Source organism: Ctenocephalides felis, unplaced genomic scaffold (assembly GCF_003426905.1).
Source record: "Ctenocephalides felis isolate EL2017-DRISC unplaced genomic scaffold, ASM342690v1 CF-g0.4_SCAFFOLD_01604, whole genome shotgun sequence".
NCBI lineage: Eukaryota > Metazoa > Arthropoda > Insecta > Siphonaptera > Pulicidae > Ctenocephalides > Ctenocephalides felis.
The window spans coordinates 39,485,020-39,504,319 of NW_020537758.1; the positions used below are offsets into that span (position 1 = coordinate 39,485,020).

General features: G+C 29.7%; 2 protein-coding genes across 2 annotated transcripts; both read right to left on the minus strand.

Annotated features, from left to right (window-relative positions):
• Positions 1-323: 323 nt before the first annotated feature.
• LOC113373730 lies at positions 324-6,695 on the minus strand. Its single transcript, XM_026614006.1, has 4 exons — positions 6,595-6,695; positions 4,801-4,926; positions 3,695-3,913; positions 324-488 (listed from the first exon to the last, which is right to left on the minus strand). The coding sequence occupies exons 1-4, from the start codon at positions 6,693-6,695 to the stop codon at positions 356-358; spliced, it is 579 nt and encodes a 192-aa protein (XP_026469791.1). The 3' UTR covers positions 324-355.
• Positions 6,696-7,514: 819 nt separating this feature from the next.
• On the minus strand, positions 7,515-8,448 carry LOC113372787 (histone H3.3). Its single transcript, XM_026613128.1, has 2 exons — positions 8,344-8,448; positions 7,515-8,261 (listed from the first exon to the last, which is right to left on the minus strand). Exon 2 carries the CDS (start codon positions 8,142-8,144, stop codon positions 7,734-7,736), a length of 411 nt encoding a protein of 136 aa, XP_026468913.1. The 5' UTR covers positions 8,145-8,261; positions 8,344-8,448; the 3' UTR covers positions 7,515-7,733.
• Between the last annotated feature and the right edge of the window lie 10,852 nt (positions 8,449-19,300).

Consider the following 19,300-nt stretch of genomic DNA (forward strand, 5'->3'; position numbering starts at 1 on the left):
ATATCATTTGATAGTGATATGTAGGGATCGTTTGGACCAGGTTGTTGGTGGTTGAAGTATGATGTAAGGGAATCTAAATTAAGATCGCTCGAGCTGCTGATTTTTACCAGGACGCCTGGTACTTTGACATCTTCTTGCTTAACTGGTTCAGCAATTGAGTTTTCTCTTCAGCAATTTCATTTAACAAAACATCACTTTGTAACTCCTTCTGATCATCATTACAATGTATTGAAGTCTCAGACAGTCTTGGGAATACTTTTGGTCTTCTACATAACCGTCCATAAGTTTTCAATTTAAAACTTTCACCTTTGGTAGAACTTTTTAGACGAATCGGTTTAACCAATTTGATCAAATGTTACAAAGCTTGTGCAGTTGACCGATCTTCATAGTTAACAATGTGTACACCAACTTTTCTCAAGTCCAACATTTCTTTAACAGAATACATTGCTGATGGTATTATTGTTATTATGTTTTTATTCATATAACGCCTGAAACAAATAAAATCACATTGTTTATATATATATATATATATATATATATATATATATATATATATATTAGGGTGACCCATATATGTATTTGTTCTAAAAGTTGAAAATTGGTAAATGCAGTTGTGTAGAGAATTGTATGAGCTTTTTATCTTTATAAAACAAAGTTTATGTGCTGTAACAAGTTTTTGCGCAATTCAAACAAATGTGAGAAAATGTATAACCATTTTCATTTATGATTGCCATTTTATTAAAGTTTGACGACTTTTTTCGTCATGTTTTTGTTCCAAAAGTTGAAAATCGTTATATACAGTTATGTAGAGAATTTTATAAACGTTTCATTCATATAAAACACAATTAATGTGTTTTAATAAGTTTTTGCACATTTTAAACAGATGCCACAAAATGTATAAAACATTTGTTTGCTGAGTTATACGAATTCAAAGTTTGATGATTTTTTTCGTAATATTTTCATTCCAAAAGTTGAAAATCGTTATATGCACTTATATAGAGAATTTTATAAGCTTTTTATCTATATAATATAAAATTTATGTGTTTTGACAAGTTTTTGCGCAATTCAAACAAATGTGAGAAAATGTATAACCATTTTCATTAATGTTTGCAATTTTATTAAACTTTTGACGACTTTTTCCGTCATGTTTTTGTTCCAAAAGTTGAAAATCGTTATATGCAGTTATGTAGAGAATTTTATAAGCTTTTCATACATGTAAAATAAAATGTATGTGCTTGAACAAGTTTTTGCACAATTTAAATAAATGTCGAAAAATATGCTCGCAAATCAATTTTTATCGATTAAGCTGAACCACCATTGTTGATATAATTCTGGAATTGGATAATAAATTAATACACAAAAGTATTTATTTAGTGATTGTAATATTTACTTTTATGTGTTCAATTTCTTTTTCGGAAAATTTCTCTCGGGGACCTCGTAAAATACATATTTTTGCTGCTGATAAACTTCTCTCGTATATTTCGTCCTTGTTACTGAGGAGATAAATTTTATACATTAATTCGCGAGTATATTAACAAATTTATAGAATGTTGTTCTGCGACCAATCACAATGCTCGAAAATGACGTATGTTATTAGTTAATATTGTTCGTTCGTTTTTTTTCGTTTCCTTTCGCCCCTTTCGCGTAGGTTATAAATAGGAGTGCGCGAAGGAATTCGTGGCAGTCGTCGGCCGCGGCCGGCGCCAGCGTCACCTAGGGTGGCGCTGAAAGCCCCCGGGGCGCCAGACCGGCAGCTCCCTTTGGAGCTGGAGTGGTCAGGAACCCCGGGGCATCCGCCGGAGACTCCCGGCTGCGGAGACTCCGAGCCACGGAGACTCCGAGCCACGGAGACTCCGAGCCACGGAGAATCCGAGGCACGAAGACTTCGTGCCACGGAGACTTCGTGCCACGGAGACTTCGTGCCTCGGAGACTCCGAGGCACGGAATCTTCTTGGCTCGGAGTCTCCGTGCCACGGAGACTTCGTGCCTCGGGGACTCCGTGCCACGGAGACTTCGGGTCACGGAGATTCCGTGCCACGGAGACTTCGTGCCTCGGGGACTCCGTGCCACGGAGACTTCGGGTCACGGAGATTCCGTGTCTCGGGGACTCCGTGTCACGGAGACTTCGGGTCACGGAAACTCCGTGCCTCGGAGACTCCGAGACACGGGGACTTCGAGCCTCGGAGACACCGTGCCATGGAGACCCCGGGCCACGGAAACTGCGGGACTGCGGCGAAGTCGATTCAAATTGTATTTTTATGGTGTCGAAATTAGATTTTATTCTCCGTGCCACGGAGACTCCGTGGCACGGAGTCCCCGACGCACGAAGTCTCCGTGCCACAGGGACTCCGTACCACGGAGATTCACGGGCACGAAGTCCCCGTGACCCGAAGTCTCCGTGGCACGGAGTCCCCGAGGCACGAAGTCCCCGTGGCACGGAGTCCCCGTGGCCCGAAGTCTCCGTGACACGGAGTCCCCGAGGCACGGAGTCTCCGTGGCACGGAATCTCCGTGACCCGAAGTCTCCGTGGCACGGAGACTTCGTGCCACGGGGACTCCGTACCACGGAGATTCCGTGGCACGGAGACTCCGAGCCAAGAAGATTCCGTGCCTCGGAGTCTCCGAGGCACGAAGTCTCCGTGGCACGAAGTCTTCGTGCCTCGGATTCTCCGTGGCTCGGAGTCTCCGCGGCCGGGAGTCTCCGGCGGATGCCCCGGGGTTCCTGACCACTCCAGCTCCAAAGGGAGCTGCCGGTCTGGCGCCCCGGGGGCTTTCAGCGCCACCCTAGGTGACGCTGGCGCCGGCCGCGGCCGACGACTGCCACGTATTCCTTTGCGCACTCCTATTTATAACCTACGCGAAAAGGGCGAAAGGAAACGAAAGGAAACGAAAACAAACGAAATTAATTAGCCAATTTTCGAGCATTGTTATTGGTCGCAGAACAGCATTCTACAAATTTGTTAATATACTCGCGAATTAATGTATGAAATTTATTTCCTCAGTAACAAGGACGAAATGAACGAGAGAAATTTAACAAGAGCAAAAATATTCATTTTAGGAGGTCCACGAGAGAAATTTTCCGAAAAAGATATTGAACATATAAACGTAAGTATCACAATTACTAAATGAAGAGTACTTTTGTGTATTAATTTATTATATAATTCCAGAATGGTGGTTCAGCTTAATCGACAAGAATTGATTTGCAAGCACATTTTTCGACATTTATTTAAATTGTGCAAAAACTTGTTCAAGCGCATACATTTTATTTTACATGTATGAAAAGCTTATAAAATTCTCTACATAACTGCATATAACGATTTTCAACTTTTGGAACAAAAACATGACGGAAAAAGTCGTCAAACTTTGAACTCGTATAACTCAAATGCTTTATACATTTTGTGACATCTGTTTAAAATGTGGAAAAACTTGTTACAGCACATAAATTTTGCTTTATATCATTAAAAAGCTTATAAAACTCTCTACATAATTGCATATAACGATTTTCAACTTTTGGAACAAAAACATGACGAAAGATTTTGTTAAAATTAATTTAGAAGCATTTGACCCCTTGGGAGAAAAGAAATTCGAAATTGTCCATATTAAGGACCACCCTAATACATACATACATACATACATATATATATATATATATATATATATATATATATATATAATATTATTCATATTTCTATTACCTGTAACAATCATCGATGTTCACACAAAATGCTTTATTGACAACTCTTAAAACAGCATCTCTAGAAGTTGTAAAATATGAATCAGCATTTTGGATTCTCAAAAAAGCATTTCTGGAACACCCAGTGTATACAGAGTATCCTCGACAGGCTATTTCAAATAGCAAATCTTCCATTCCAAAAGTATCCATGCTAATAACTATTTTCATGTTTGAATAATTCCTAAAATCAAAATTTTAATTACAAATTTGTTAGAAACATTTCAGTTTATATTTTCAATATATTTGGATATTTATTTCATCTTTGACTATTTCTTATACAATATATAAGAATAAATACTTGTAAAATACAAAATTGTAAATATTGAAAAGAATGTATGGATAAAATGAATAATTCAATATTTAAGCATTTCTTAATTAATTTATCATATTAAATCAATCAGTCAGTCAATTATTCGTTTTTTTTATACAGTTGAGACTTTTAAATAATTTGTTACTAACATTAGTATTAAATTACGAAGATATTTTTTATTTATGTATCAAATAGCATTTTGAGGTACTTTTTTATACAATTTGAAACTACTTAAATTGTTACAAGTAATCATCAGTATATCAAAGTATATCCAAGTATATCAAATTTTAGTGTTTAATATCAATAGTATATATTTATATCAAACAAGTTTTTCATAAATAAATAAAAAAATTATAATAAATTCAAATAAATATTTAAATCAATTCTCATTAATTTATTTTATCAATGTATTTAAGAATATCCCTTCATGTTTTAAAATAACGAAATGCCTTATGTTATTATAATGATATATTATAACACACTGTATAGTTGTAATTGTTTTTTTTTAAATGTGATAAAAATATCTATTTATTTTCAAGTGTATATAAAAGTTTTTACTAAAATTTAGTAAATTTTATCTATTGTTTACTAATATAAATAAATTAAAGTGTCTAGAACAAAATTTTCAAGTTGTTTGATAAAATGTGGACAGACACAATTTCGCAGTTAAAAGCAGTTAAAAATTATACCAAATTTTAGTAGCTAATAAGATTCAAGACCACAATTCTAATTAATTTTCACTAAATTTTATTTTGTACCTGATGATACTTTCAATCTTATCAGCAGCATTTTGCACATTAAAATCAACAGGAACATCAATAATAGAACTGTCACAAATTAAAGTATCAATCTGTTCTTTCTCCCCTAAATCTTTGATGTATGAACTGTTTAAAATATTGGACGTTATGCACAATTTTCCAGTGTATAAATAATCATGATCATTACCTTCAAAAGAAATAAATATATATATATATATATAAATTTATTATTATTATCACTTATATGTAAAATGATACATCACAGTTCCAGTCAAACTCTGAGTATCGATCGCTGTGACATAAAACTGGAAATCGCTTACAATGATCAGAGTTTTTTTTTCTATATGTGAGTGGTCGTAGTAAATCCTTATTTATCTAACAAATAGTTAATATTTATAGTTCATATTAATATTATTCAATATTAATTATTAATTAATTGTTATATATATTATGATTTACTTTGGTGAAACATGCAACTGCTCTTAAATTTGGTTCCGATGAATAAATTGGATATGGCCATGTACTGTTGATGACCGAGCTGATGTCTGGTGATATTTTACTTAAGAAGTAAACTGTTTTGGGAGACTGGAAAAAAATAAATATGTATTAATATAAATATATATATATATATATATATTATATAAATCAAATATATATATATATATATATATATATAATTTTGTGATAAGAGTGGAACGAATATTAAATGTTAAATATGAACAAAACAACACTTTGATAATTACAGACGTTTTTCATTACTGAGTCAAGCATTGCAAAGATTAGTTGGTGTTTTTTTGTATATCAAAAATTAAATGTAATTAAATAAAATATTAAAAAATGTGTAGTATATAAGTAACTGTTTTTGAAATTACAATGAATATGAGGCATACCATAGTCTCAAAACATCTGTAATTATTGAATAAAGTGTGTGTTAAAAATCTGAGTGTTGTATATACATATATTTAAGTAGAACTTCAAACAAAAAATCTAAACAAAAACCAAGAAATGTATAAATTAGTGAATTTTGATTATCATATTATATAAATTACTTTCACATTCACTTTCAGGACAAAATTTGTATATTATGCATTTTAAAATACTTAAAATAGAATTTGTTTATAATAATATAAACAAATATATTTTGTTTATAAATAAATTGTAAATACTTCATGAATTCTTGTGTATGAATTAGGAATAATATTGCAAGGTGCATGTGAGCGCGGTACTATAGTAAATTCCGATTTTACTAGCAACAAATCCTTGTTTGTATTTTTTAAATTTAATACATATACTAAGGAATAACCAGGTAAATTTTATGTACCTTAAGTATTAATTGTATAGACACGACAAAATATTAAGAATGGTACTTTACGCATATTAGAGCCTGGAAGACGAAAGCAATAGTGCACGTGCTTCACAAATACAAATTGCTAATTTCTAGGTAATTTTGTTAAAACTGTATGCAATTTTATATTTTTCATGTACAGTATATATTAAAGAATAACAACTAACTCAAAATTTATAAATTTCAACAAACTTTCAAAATTGGCCCAAAAGTCAGTTAAACTTGAGTACAAACATGCCTCGCGCTACTTGTGTAGTAAGTAGCTGATTTTTTGCTAACTTTATTAGAAAAATATCCGAGTTTATATTTTTTTTAATTTAATTAACGTATCAACAAACAAATACTGAAGTTTCAACACCCTGGCACAAACAACAAAAACATGCCAGGCCCACAAAACCAAATTTTCAAACACACCTTAAATCTACCATATTAATCTTTTATAATCTTACCTTTTCGTCAGCCCATGTATAATATTCAGCAATTTCACTTGTTCCTTGGTGTATTTGCTCAAATTGAACTCAAGACAACTCTCTCTCCCTTCCCACACCATTTTCCTCATTTCACCACACCTTCATCGCACCCGAGGGTGCTCCTGGGACTCGTACACTGACCCTCCATGTGATGCACCCAGTTTTTCAACCGGGGCGATCCAGGGGTGTTCGTCGCGTAGAACCCCCCTATAGTCTACTAACTGATAACTGATCTACTTTGAAAGTCAAAAAATTAAAATAAAGCAACCATATATACCTCTTCTCAAAGATTACACACGTTGTGCATGTTTATCTCGAGACATAAACTTATATTTATTAATGTCATTTGAAAATGGTATTTTAATGATGTTTATTTATTAAACCCTCATTAAACAGTCAATATTCTCTATGATATTTGTATAAGCAAGAAAAATAAATTTAAATGAGAGCTGTAAAAGAAAGGTTAATGGCAATATATATGAATAACAGATCTGATTATATACCCAGGTTCAATAGAAGTAAATTTGATAGATCATACACAACTTTGAAACAATTATTTCAAAATTAATAGACTGCATACAATTATCTCAAATAAATTAAATTTTTAGTCTGTATTGAATGCAAAATTTTCAACAAACGTGGTGTATAATAAGTATTTAATTAAGCTGTTTAATACTATTTGTGAAAACTCAGTTATTTTTGTATTAACTTCAATAAAATGTAATATATAAGTTGTTAAAAAAATAATATACACGATAAAATTTATTTTGTTCAATGATTAGTACAATAAAGTAAATGAATACAATAAGTTTTTTAATATACTAGTTTAAATGTAACTTTTCTAATTTTGAAATGATTATTGATAACACAACTATAAAAAAATGTAATACATAGTCGGTTCTCAAAATTACTAAGTATGGATATAAAATTAAAAATATAATTAAGTCTAATATTTCTTATTCAAATGACAACATTCAGACCACGTCCTACAGTGTAAAGATGTTTTAAAAGGTGAATGATTACACATAAATGCCATGAATTCCTAACAATAATATATAGTAAGATACAAGTTTAAATGTTATGTATATGAAATATGTGGTTATTATGCAAATAAAATTTTAAGCACGTTCACCACGGATTCGCCGAGCCAACTGGATATCCTTAGGCATAATAGTTACCCTCTTAGCATGAATGGCACACAAATTGGTGTCTTCAAACAAGCCTACGAGGTAAGCTTCACTGGCTTCCTGCAGAGCGCCAATAGCAGCTGATTGAAAACGCAAATCTGTCTTGAAATCCTGGGCAATTTCTCTCACCAACCGTTGGAAAGGTAATTTACGGATCAACAATTCAGTAGATTTCTGATAACGACGGATTTCACGAAGGGCGACAGTACCTGGACGATAACGATGGGGTTTCTTGACGCCTCCAGTGGATGGAGCACTTTTACGCGCAGCCTTTGTGGCTAATTGTTTTCGTGGAGCTTTTCCTCCGGTTGACTTACGAGCAGTTTGCTTAGTACGAGCCATTTTGAATTATGTATGAAACTTGAGGAATTGAAGTGCAATGCTAACACAGCTCGAATGAACACAATGAACTCGGACGGCTTGTAAAATATTTTTACTTACAGATCTGAAGACGTACACCTGGAAAGCAGATGAACAATATCTTTAATTATACTGATAAATTGAGAAATTCAGTATGAATTAGAAACGAGGTTATACTAACGTCAATAAGCCAGATTCCAGGTAAATCAACTAAACTTGTATCGATTTCGTCACTACATAAAAAAACACAGAGTCTATAATATAGATGTACATAGACATAAAGGGCGAGTCCATTAAACTGTCATCTGATACGGTTTGAGCGCTCATGGCGGACGGACAGCGAACTAACTCCCTACTATACATAGATAAAAGAAGAGTATATGCTAGTAGACGTCTCAAATTTAAGATCGACTGTTTTTATTAGTTTATTTTAGAAATTTATAGTTTTTCGATTAATTATTGACCTTACTTGATATATAAATGAAGCTTAAATCGACTTTCATTTTCACTTCAAACTAATTACTCGAATTTCCAATTGATTTTATATCGATGAAACAAATTTGTAAAATATTAATAAATTAAAAGAAAATTACTTTTATTCCAAACTTTTATAAATTAAAGCTAGATAAACCACTTCTTGTAGACTTCTGATATTTTAGGATGCCACCAACTCTATTACGATAAAGTTTCAAGAAAATCATAATTTTTTTGTCAATAATAAATTAGTAATTCTTACTTCAAACTAATCAGCATGATTGCTAATTAATATTTTCAGAACAATTTCTGAATTTATAAAATTGATTCAGGTATTTTGGTTGACAACGTAGACAAAAAATTTTGATATTATCATTTAATTCTAAAGTAACGGCTAGGACAATCGTAGCACTATCATCAACATGCTACGATTAGTTTAACAAAACTAATCGGTGTAGCCGTTTTTGAGAAATTAATTTTTCGTAAACTTTCTGATTTTACTTTCTAAATTTAATGCCATACTGCTTATATACTTTTCGAAATTTCAAGTTCTTGAAATGTCGAATAGTATATAAACAGTATATGAATTCAATGCCAAATTCAAAATTGCATCCAATGAATTAATGGAAACCGAAGAACTTAGGTAAAAATGTTGTTTAATATTTTGGAAGGAGTCAAAACATGATATTTTATATAATATAAAATATTTTTAACACAATTTGTATATAGCCTATATATCGAAAATGAATTGAAAAGAGTTATATTTTATGAAAACGACAACGACTACACTTCTATATCTTTTTAAAAGAGAATTTTGTTCAAGAACAAATAATGAAAATACGAGTTATTATTAAATTTTAACTTTCATATATTATTTGTTTTGTAGTATCCACAACAGCATGTTTTTGTTTTTAAATATCATATCAATGCTTTTGATTGAAGTATTTCAACAAATAATAATACAATTGTATAATTTATTTACATTAATTATTTTAATACATAATTTGACAGTGATCTTATTTGATGTAAAAAAATGCCTCATAATTCAATATTTTCAATAACTCAATTCTAAGTAAAATTAAAGTATATATTGAATATTTATCAATACTATTCTTCATAATTATTTGCTTTCGAACATTAAAACATAATCAAAAGAAGCTTTATAGAGATTACTATTATTTGATTTCTGTGAAATGTTCACAATAAGAAATCAACTTTAATTTTAAAATTAAGCTCGAAGTCTATTTTGAAAACAACACTGCAAATCGTATATTTTCATAGTAGTCCAAACGATAAAATTTAAATTAGAACATATTTTGATTAGTTTTGTTGCATTTTGAACACAAATTATTTGCTAATATTGGATATTCATATTTAAACCTTCAGTAATATATCATATGACTAATTTTGAGAGCATATCAGAGATTTTTTGGTAAAGTTTTTTTGCAGTACGGTATTAAAAAAAAACAAGATACAAAATTTAAACTACATGAAATAAAAAATATGTCTTTCTATATATAGAAATGGCATTAGGACAAATACTATCAATTCTCAAATACAATACCAGTAATTTTGAAAAAAATAGAAGTTAAAAAAAATATTTTTAAATAACATCACTATCAAAATATTTCAAGCGACACAATATTACAAATGCCATAATATGTAAGCATGTATATATAATACGTACAAAGAAAATCCAAGAAATGGATTTTCTTTCAATAACGATCAATAACAAACAATATAACAATTTTTGCCGATCTTATACTTAACAACGTTTTCATTGTTAAATTAAATCGTAGAAATACGATATTCATAAGTGAAAACGCAGTTTTGTTTCAGATCAGCTTCATAGTGTACTTAACATTATATTAATATTTATATAGATTACTTAAATATTCAGTTTGATTACATTATATCTGCACATCACTTTAATTTACACATATTTATAAGTTTTTTTATTAAAAGGTACCATAGGTCGATAGTTTTTCGTCCACTTAAAGTATTAATTTCTTTGGCACATACTGGTGTGTGTGGGTAAATGTTTTAACTTATCATTAGCCGACGATCATGTAAATGGACTAGAATCATTACGATTATAAAGAAATAATTAATACCTCTAAATAAATTGCCCTAATAATTTGAAAAAAAAATCTTATATAATGCAAGCACATATTATTTAAAGGCCTGTTCACACGACGCTTGTTTTGCTGCTTTTTGGTCGGCTGGCTGCCAGGTTGGTTATCAAATAGACAAAATGACGTCGTTTTGATTTCCATTTATTTCTAGCAATCAAAATTTTGATATCAGAACGTGCGCTATTTTTGTGGCGCTTGCATATCATCGACTTCTTTGTTTTCTGGGCTGGCTACATAGCATGCTTGATTTTTAAGTGTGATTTGTTTTAGATTGGTCGATTTATGAGTGTGATTTGTTTTGGCTTGCTAGATTATCAAATATTATAAATCACAAGACCAAATACTGTCTCTCCCTATTGGTTCAAACAAACAAATCCATCTACAAAAGTTCTTCGACAGTTCGAAGTATCTACGTTGAGGCTGATTAAAGGTTACATCTATACGTAAAATTTACGTTTTAATAACGTAACCATCACCATCAACGACTTAGGTGCTACGTTATTTCAACTTAATTGAACGTTTGTGGTTTACTGGGTTTTATAGAAAGCTAGCTAATTACCAACTTAAATCATCACACATATTTTTTTATAATCTCCTACATTATAAAAAGAGCTTACGTTCTAAAAAAATAATAAAGATAAATATAATATTAATTAATTTTATTTATTTTACTAGAGAAAAGTGGTTCCATTGACTAGTGATCGTCGGCTGTTTATGATACAAACAATTTATGCAATAGAATAGCTAAGACCGCTTTTTCATCAATTTAACATTTTAGATAAGCTATTATATACATAGATGTTTTTAATTAATTAATATATAATATTTATTTGAAGAGCTTCGCCCAACTCTATGTGGAACATGTAATAATTTAATCTGAATCAGTTGATTAAATAATTCGCTTTTTTGTTTGGTAACTGGTGTTGACTTGTTTATTTAAAATAATATTTAACACTCTTTATCCACATCCATATATTCTATCCATAAACAGCCCGGTTCAAAAAATTGTTTAATATTAATAGTTATTGTGCTTATGCGAAGATATATTTTATATACTGTGAATATTATGATTTGCTTTATATATAGAATTCAAAATTTTATTTGCGGTGCATATGTAAATTAAAGCTTTTAAAATTTGCCTTGGTTCAATTTAATATTGATCAAAAAGCTGCCTTAGCTTCGGATTAATATATTTACAAAAATAATGTACGTTTTCATAGATGAATTTTATGCATATACATACAGATGTGAGATTTTCAGATATTTTGTTCTGATTGTATATCGCCTGCCCTCCCGATATAATATTTTTGTTTCGATAATGATTCAAAGCTACGTCTCCAGTTTGTAATAAAATCATTATTCTATTTATAATAAAATAATCAACTTTCTTAACATATAATCTAATAGTAGCAATTCGTTGATTTAAAAAATAATATCATAACCAACGATGAAGTAAATAACGAAAAATTGCCTTCAAAAAGAGTTAAAATCTATGTTTTTAAATTTGGCATTGTGTCATCAGATAACTTTCATGGTAAAATTGATATTATAGAATGATATATTTATTATAGTTTGGTTTCTTCAATTAATTGTGAGAAATTCAATTACATAAAAATATATTATTTTATCCATAATGAATATCAAAATCTCAAAACTTGATTTTATTTTACTGAATGATTCAAATAAAAAAGCAACCATTTAAAAAAAATATTATAAATTTTTAAATATTGTAAATACTGAATGGTTTGGTTCATTAATATTTTCTGTTCGTAAATTTATCCTATTGATGAACTGCAAAAAATATTGATCATTTCTCTCTAAAACGTAGATTAAGGGGCGTCCATTAATCACTTGAGGATTTTAAGAAAAAGGGGAGTTGACGAAAAATCACAAAATATTCCGTGGAGAGGGAGGGGTACAGTGAAATATCACGTGTATTTATTTTTTACCTGAGATTTTTAAAAAAATCCAGACATTTTCAAAAAAAATTCAAAAAAATTAAAATTTTTACTCGTAACTAAAAATACACCTAATGTTTGGTGAGGGAGGGGGAGTAATTTTAAATATTACCACGTATCATCAAGAGAAAAAGAGGTCCAAAAATCCTTAAAAAGTCTATTACATGATTAATGGACGCATCCTTGCCTGAAACCATTTAAGTTTACTTATGACACAAATTTTGATCGAAAATACTAATATGATACTAAAATAGTATAAGTAATATGATAAATTATAATAGAATAACAAAATTATACCAAACTGGTCCTAATGGAATGAGGTGATGTAATCATGACTCTATTTTTGAGATGATAATCATTGCTTTAATTTCTGATGATAATCTGATCGCTTGAAAATAACGATTTCAAATATTTAGTTACTTGCGCATTATACTAATATGAAATGATTTTTAAGCTCATTTACAATTTTGATATATACTAAATTTATTAGTATTATATGAGAACATAAGGCATTTAGAAATGATTTGAATTCATTATTCAAGCATTTAGTACTAAAAATAATATTATAGCAAAATACCATTAATATTAAAGGATAATTCATAAATAAAAATAAGTCATCAAAAATTATTTTTAATGTAAAATAGAATTTGAGTAAATTAATTAGTAAATATACGTCGATATGATGCCAATTTCTTGAATCGTAAACCCATAAAACTTATAATAATTACTTGATATTAAATGTAATTAAATTTTTAGGTGTTATTTAATGCAATTAATTTTAATAATAAATAATTTAAAAACTAAATTTTTTAATAATTTGAAGCATTCAAATTATTAATTTTATAAAATAATTTATTTCATGCGATCAATTCGTATTTTAACCGTGCCACACATTAGTACAACATTTTCATCATTGTTAAGAAATGTAATTGTTTCATAATTAAGTTATAGATATGAAAATATTGTGATGTGTGGCATACTTTTAGATTTTCATTAGTTTTAAAATCTACCATCACCATTCTCTTATATAAAAATCCCATTATTAAATTACTTTTGGTCGTTTTCGAGCGTTGCTTTGTCGGTGAGATCAACCCCTGGTTCGGGGGCGTCTGGATCGGGCTCCGAAGCGGGCAGGCAGAGCAAATGTTATGCTTCCAAAAATATTAATGCTGTGGGTTTAGGTTCCAAATTGGATTTCTTTGCTTCCACAACTACGAAATTTATATCAGGTGTATCTCGTCGAGCAAAACATTCTGCAATCAAACGAGCAACATCTTGATGAGGCATTCCTTCCACTGATCTGCCGTCCACCTCTAGTATCAACTGGCCAACTTCCAGACCACCGGCACTAAATGCAGCACCGTTTTCCTAATAAATAGGACATTAATAGATACATAACGGTAACAAGTTCATTAACTAATAGTAGCAAAAAACAATAAAATTTGTAAGTTACTTGTGGAAATTTATTTAACGATAATAATCGATTAAATTAGCGCTTCATCTTGTTCAAATAATATCATAAAAATATTGGTTTAGAAAACGTTTACACAGTGTATAAATTTTATGGATACATTAAATAAATTATCTTAGTAATGATTTTTTCCACAACAGTTATTTGAAGCTTGCCCTAAAATTTTTTGGACTAATTTTCTAACAACGCTAATAATATTCTAGACAAAAAATTTATTTAAATTATGCACATATAAAAATAAAGAGAAATTACTATAACTTGCCCTACGGGAAGTTAAAATCGATTTCAACTTTCCAACAGGTGATATAAAAATTGTAAAAAAAATTGCTAATGATTTTTCCTTATTGAGTTGAGAAGTTCTAGGATTTTTTTGAGTTAGATACTCTGTTTTTATGTAACAAATAGATATAAATGCACTTTTAAAAAGTTTGAAAATATATTGACGAATGCTTTTAATGCAATGATGATTGTTTTTTGATTGTCGATATAACCGATAATAATGTCATAGAATGAGAGTTGAATTTGTGTGTAAATGATATATATATATATATATATATATATATATATATATATATATATATATATATTTGTATACAACTCTATAAAATTATTTGGAAAAAATGATTAAATTTGCATATAAAATTCTGCTGTTGTTTTTAAATATTAATATCTTTTTTTAGTACTAATTAAAACATTTAACCGATCGCATTATTGATCACTGAAAAAAATATATATACAAATGTGAAGAACTTCTATTTTAAAAGAGCGTTAACTTCAACAAAGAGAGAAAAATATATCATATGACTCTTATGGCTTCAGTATAAAAAGACTCTAAAATAACTAAAATTTTATATTTATTAACTTCCCGTAGGGAAAGTTATAGTAACCGCAAAAAATCGAAAATGAAAATTTTTATAGATCTTTACGTTTCAGAAGTTTTTGAATATTTTGGCATACCTTGTTTGGCAAAAATGGATGTATGTGTGTGTGTGCGTGTATGTATGTATGTGCGGATACAAATTTTCGTCGACGATTTCGGGAACACGGATCAACCGATTTGAATAATTCAAAAAACATTTGATTCGTATTGATAAGGAGACGTGCTGATTAGTTTTTGGCGAAGGCAGGTCTAGCCGTTCCGAAGATACGGGGCAAAAAGTGTCGAAAACGGTAACTCAGGTTTTAAGAGAACGGAGCGTCCGATTTGAATAATTCAAAAAATTTATTTGTATTGACTAAATGAAGAACTGTTCAAATTTTTGGAAAGGCAGGTCCAACGACTTTGGAGATATGAAGAAAAAAGTAAAAAAATGAGCCATTTGGCGGTCAAAATGAACATTAGACATATGCACATCAAATTATCAGATATTTTATAGAGATTTTAACAATAAGTATAAATTTTGTTTACATTCCTATGGGTTCCGTACCAATTATTTACAATTATTTTTAATTACTCGAATTTTGAATTGCGGTACGGGAAGTTTCAGAAATTTGCCTTAAGGCACGATGCCCTAATTGCCGTAAGACAGAATTTCACTTACAACTAATTTATATTTATATTTTAGCAAGTTCCACTTACATGAATATTGATAATTCTGGGCAAGGGATGTTTTGTATTGGCACCTCCTTCAATGGCGATTCCCAAATGGGTTTGCTCTTCTTCACAGCAACATGAAGATTTCCTTGCTGATCAGAAACTGCCCTGGGAGTACCGCCTGCTTCACCAGAAGCAGGTGCGCCTCCGAGCCGGGACATTGACTGGTGCCTTCGAACAGGTCCTCCATTTGGACCTGCACTATTATTTGGACCAAGCAAAGCCGTGTCTTCTTTCATATCGAAACTTCGTGAAAGTTTATGGGCCAATTCCTAGCGAGAAAATATTCAACATGTAGGTAATAAGGGAAATGATTGATTATGAGCAAATTCATGGACTGATATAATGATAATTGTATTCGGTATAAGTAAATCAATAGTAAAGAATTAGTGCAGGTTTTCCGATACCCTCATATAGTAGATTTTACTATAATAATACTTCCGAAAATAATAGTTTCAATTCACACGAAGGGCATTCTACTAGTAACGTTTTTTCAACAAATAAGTATATACATATATATTAGAGTGGTCCTCAATATGGACATTTTCGAATTTCTTTGCTCCCAAGGGCTAAAATGCTTCCAAATTAACAAAAAAATCTCGAAATCAAAAATTTAGTATATTCATTATTACTATATGTCAACTAAATTCTTGCTTAAATTCATCACTTAACCTCTATAATTAAATCCATGTGGACTGCTTAACCAAATATGTACCCATCATGGCGTAAAAATTAATTTTGCAGCAAAATATTAATTTAATTGGTGATGTAGACACACAAATTATCAGGAATAAGTTGCCATCAGAACCATATGGCTGTTATCACAGATGGCGCAAGAATTTACTGAATGACATATGTAATTAATGAATATACAAAACTTTTAATAGAATTGCGGACTATCTAAATGTTAATATTTAGAGCTACAACGTTTAGAGATTTTTTTATAAATAGGATTCATATTTACATAATACACAATTTTTCTCAAACCTTGATAAAATTTCTAACTAGTACATCGCAATATTCGTGGTTCTCCGAAAAATTTATGAAAATCCAGAGATGGAAAATGTCTTAAACCTTCATTTTCCGAACTGGAATTGACCGTTCCTTATCAATTATTAGTTTCAGATACATCTTTGTTCTTTAATGCTTTTATTTATTTCGGGATTTTCAGAGTACCATTTTATTTGATTTGATTTTAGTTAGTTTAGTTTCGCTGCACCAGGCATAACATTATCATTTTTTTTCTAAGGTCTATTTTATCAGTATGAATCAAATCAAATCAAATCACAGAACTAATTTTTTAATTGCAAAATCTATCTCTATTTTATTAAATTATCTCTAATAACTTGAAGTCATTTGCATCTTCTAACTCTACATCTCCTGAATGTGTATTGAATTATTTAAAATATATGATTCAAGACAAATGAATCATAAATGGTTCGATATATGCCAAAGTTCTTGAATCCTTTCTAAAGTGGTACATCTATATAATTATTAGCAAATATTTAAACGTCCTGAATTTTGAAATGTGTGAATAAATTTATGATTCATTCATAAGATTCAGTCCAAAGCGAAAGTACTTGTTTACATTGTTGAGTCATAAACGAAAGTTTTATTTAGTTGTCAATTTGTTTCCTTTTAGCAGAACACACGAACATTAAAAAAATACTCGCAGAGAATATTATTTTTATTTAACCTTAAAAAAACATCAAAATATATTTAAATTTTTCAACCCTAACTATGGAATTTATGATATAGCTATTATATACATTTTTCACGTCGGTCCATAGAGTAGTATTTATTCCAAAACATTTGTTGGGGGAAATCAATAAATGAGAGTAAATTGTGAATTGTTGTGAAATTCATTCAAAATTCACATAATTTTTGTTTGTTTTATGAAATCATTGTTATCCAATTAATTTAACACATGATTCTTTATGATGCATTATTGGAAGACAGAAAAAGTAAACTAGTTACAGAAAAATCAGATTACTAATCTGTATTTACATTACGGAAAAATCAGAACGGTTTCCAAATAATTATGGAAAACGATATATATGATATATTGCAAAAGTAAATCTAAAAATTGGCTAATAACAGTACTATCCTAAATAACCGTTCAAAGTTTGCAGCAAGTTTTGCTGCAGGATTTTGCAGATAATTTTGTTGCAGGAGCAAGAAAAATATTTTAATTTTACAATTATTAATTATAATTCAATTCAAATAAAAAAAATCTTAGAGAACATTTTACACATGTTGCACCTTGATCACGCAAAACTTAACTAAACATTATATATATATATATATATATATATTAGTGTAGTCCCTAATATGGATATTTTTGAAATTCCTTGCTGATTGATAAAAAAAAATCTCTGAAAGTTTTAGCTCTTAATTTTAACTCTAAGATAGTCCGCACTCCAAGGAAGTTTCTTGGTTCTTCTTCCTGAGTAAATACTTATTTTTGAAATATATCAAATTTTTGTAATAAATTTTCAATTTATGATCAAAATAAGCATATAAAATGTTATTCTCAAAATTTTGATTAACTTGTCGCTAAGTTATAAAACAAATGAAATTTTACCCATGTTATTTCCATAGAACCTTCGGTTGGAGTGTGGACTATCTTAAAGTTAATATTATTAAGAGCTAACACTTTCAGAGAATTTTCTTTACAAATAAGGAAGCATCTGAGCTCCTGACAGCAAGAAAATTCAAAAACATTTACATTAATGACCACCCTAATATATATGAGCTTTAATAGAGTAAATATTATCATTGATTCAATAATATTTACTAAAATTGTGAACTAGTAACGCAAAATACATGAAAATCACATTTGCAAAAAACAGTTAACTAAATTTGCATAAGATTTAATAATGACATTAATTTTTGGTGATAAAAATATTCATGTTTTATTATTGATACGCTGAATGGACTTTAATATAAAATGCACATTAGTAAATCTTATACATAGCAGATATCATTTTGATAAATATGAAAGAACTGACTTTGTGTATCGAGAAAAATCAATTTTAAATAAATTCAGTTTCTTCAATTTATCATAATATGATATCTGATGGAAATATTGGCAAAAGCATGCAAAATAACATTGTGCGGTGCGTAAATTGAAAAAATGTGTGTGAATTAGATATAAATAAAGTTCAGTATATTCGATGTGTGCTTTTCTAGGTAAGTATATTTTATTAATAAAGAAAATGATGATTTTTAACTATTTAGATTGGATAGATTGTCTATACAGCATGTCAATCGTTTTAGAAGTAATATGTTTCTAAGAACTAATTAGTATTCAAAAACTAGTATTAGGTATCTAAATAAAATAATGGATGAGTAAATTAATCGAGAGATTTTAGCTGAATGCATCAGAATTGCAAAAAAGTGATCAAACTGATTCAAAACATGTATATCAATATTTTAATTTTCTAAATATAAATAAAACTGATAATGTTTACATTAATCAGCGTAAATTAAATCACATAAACTGA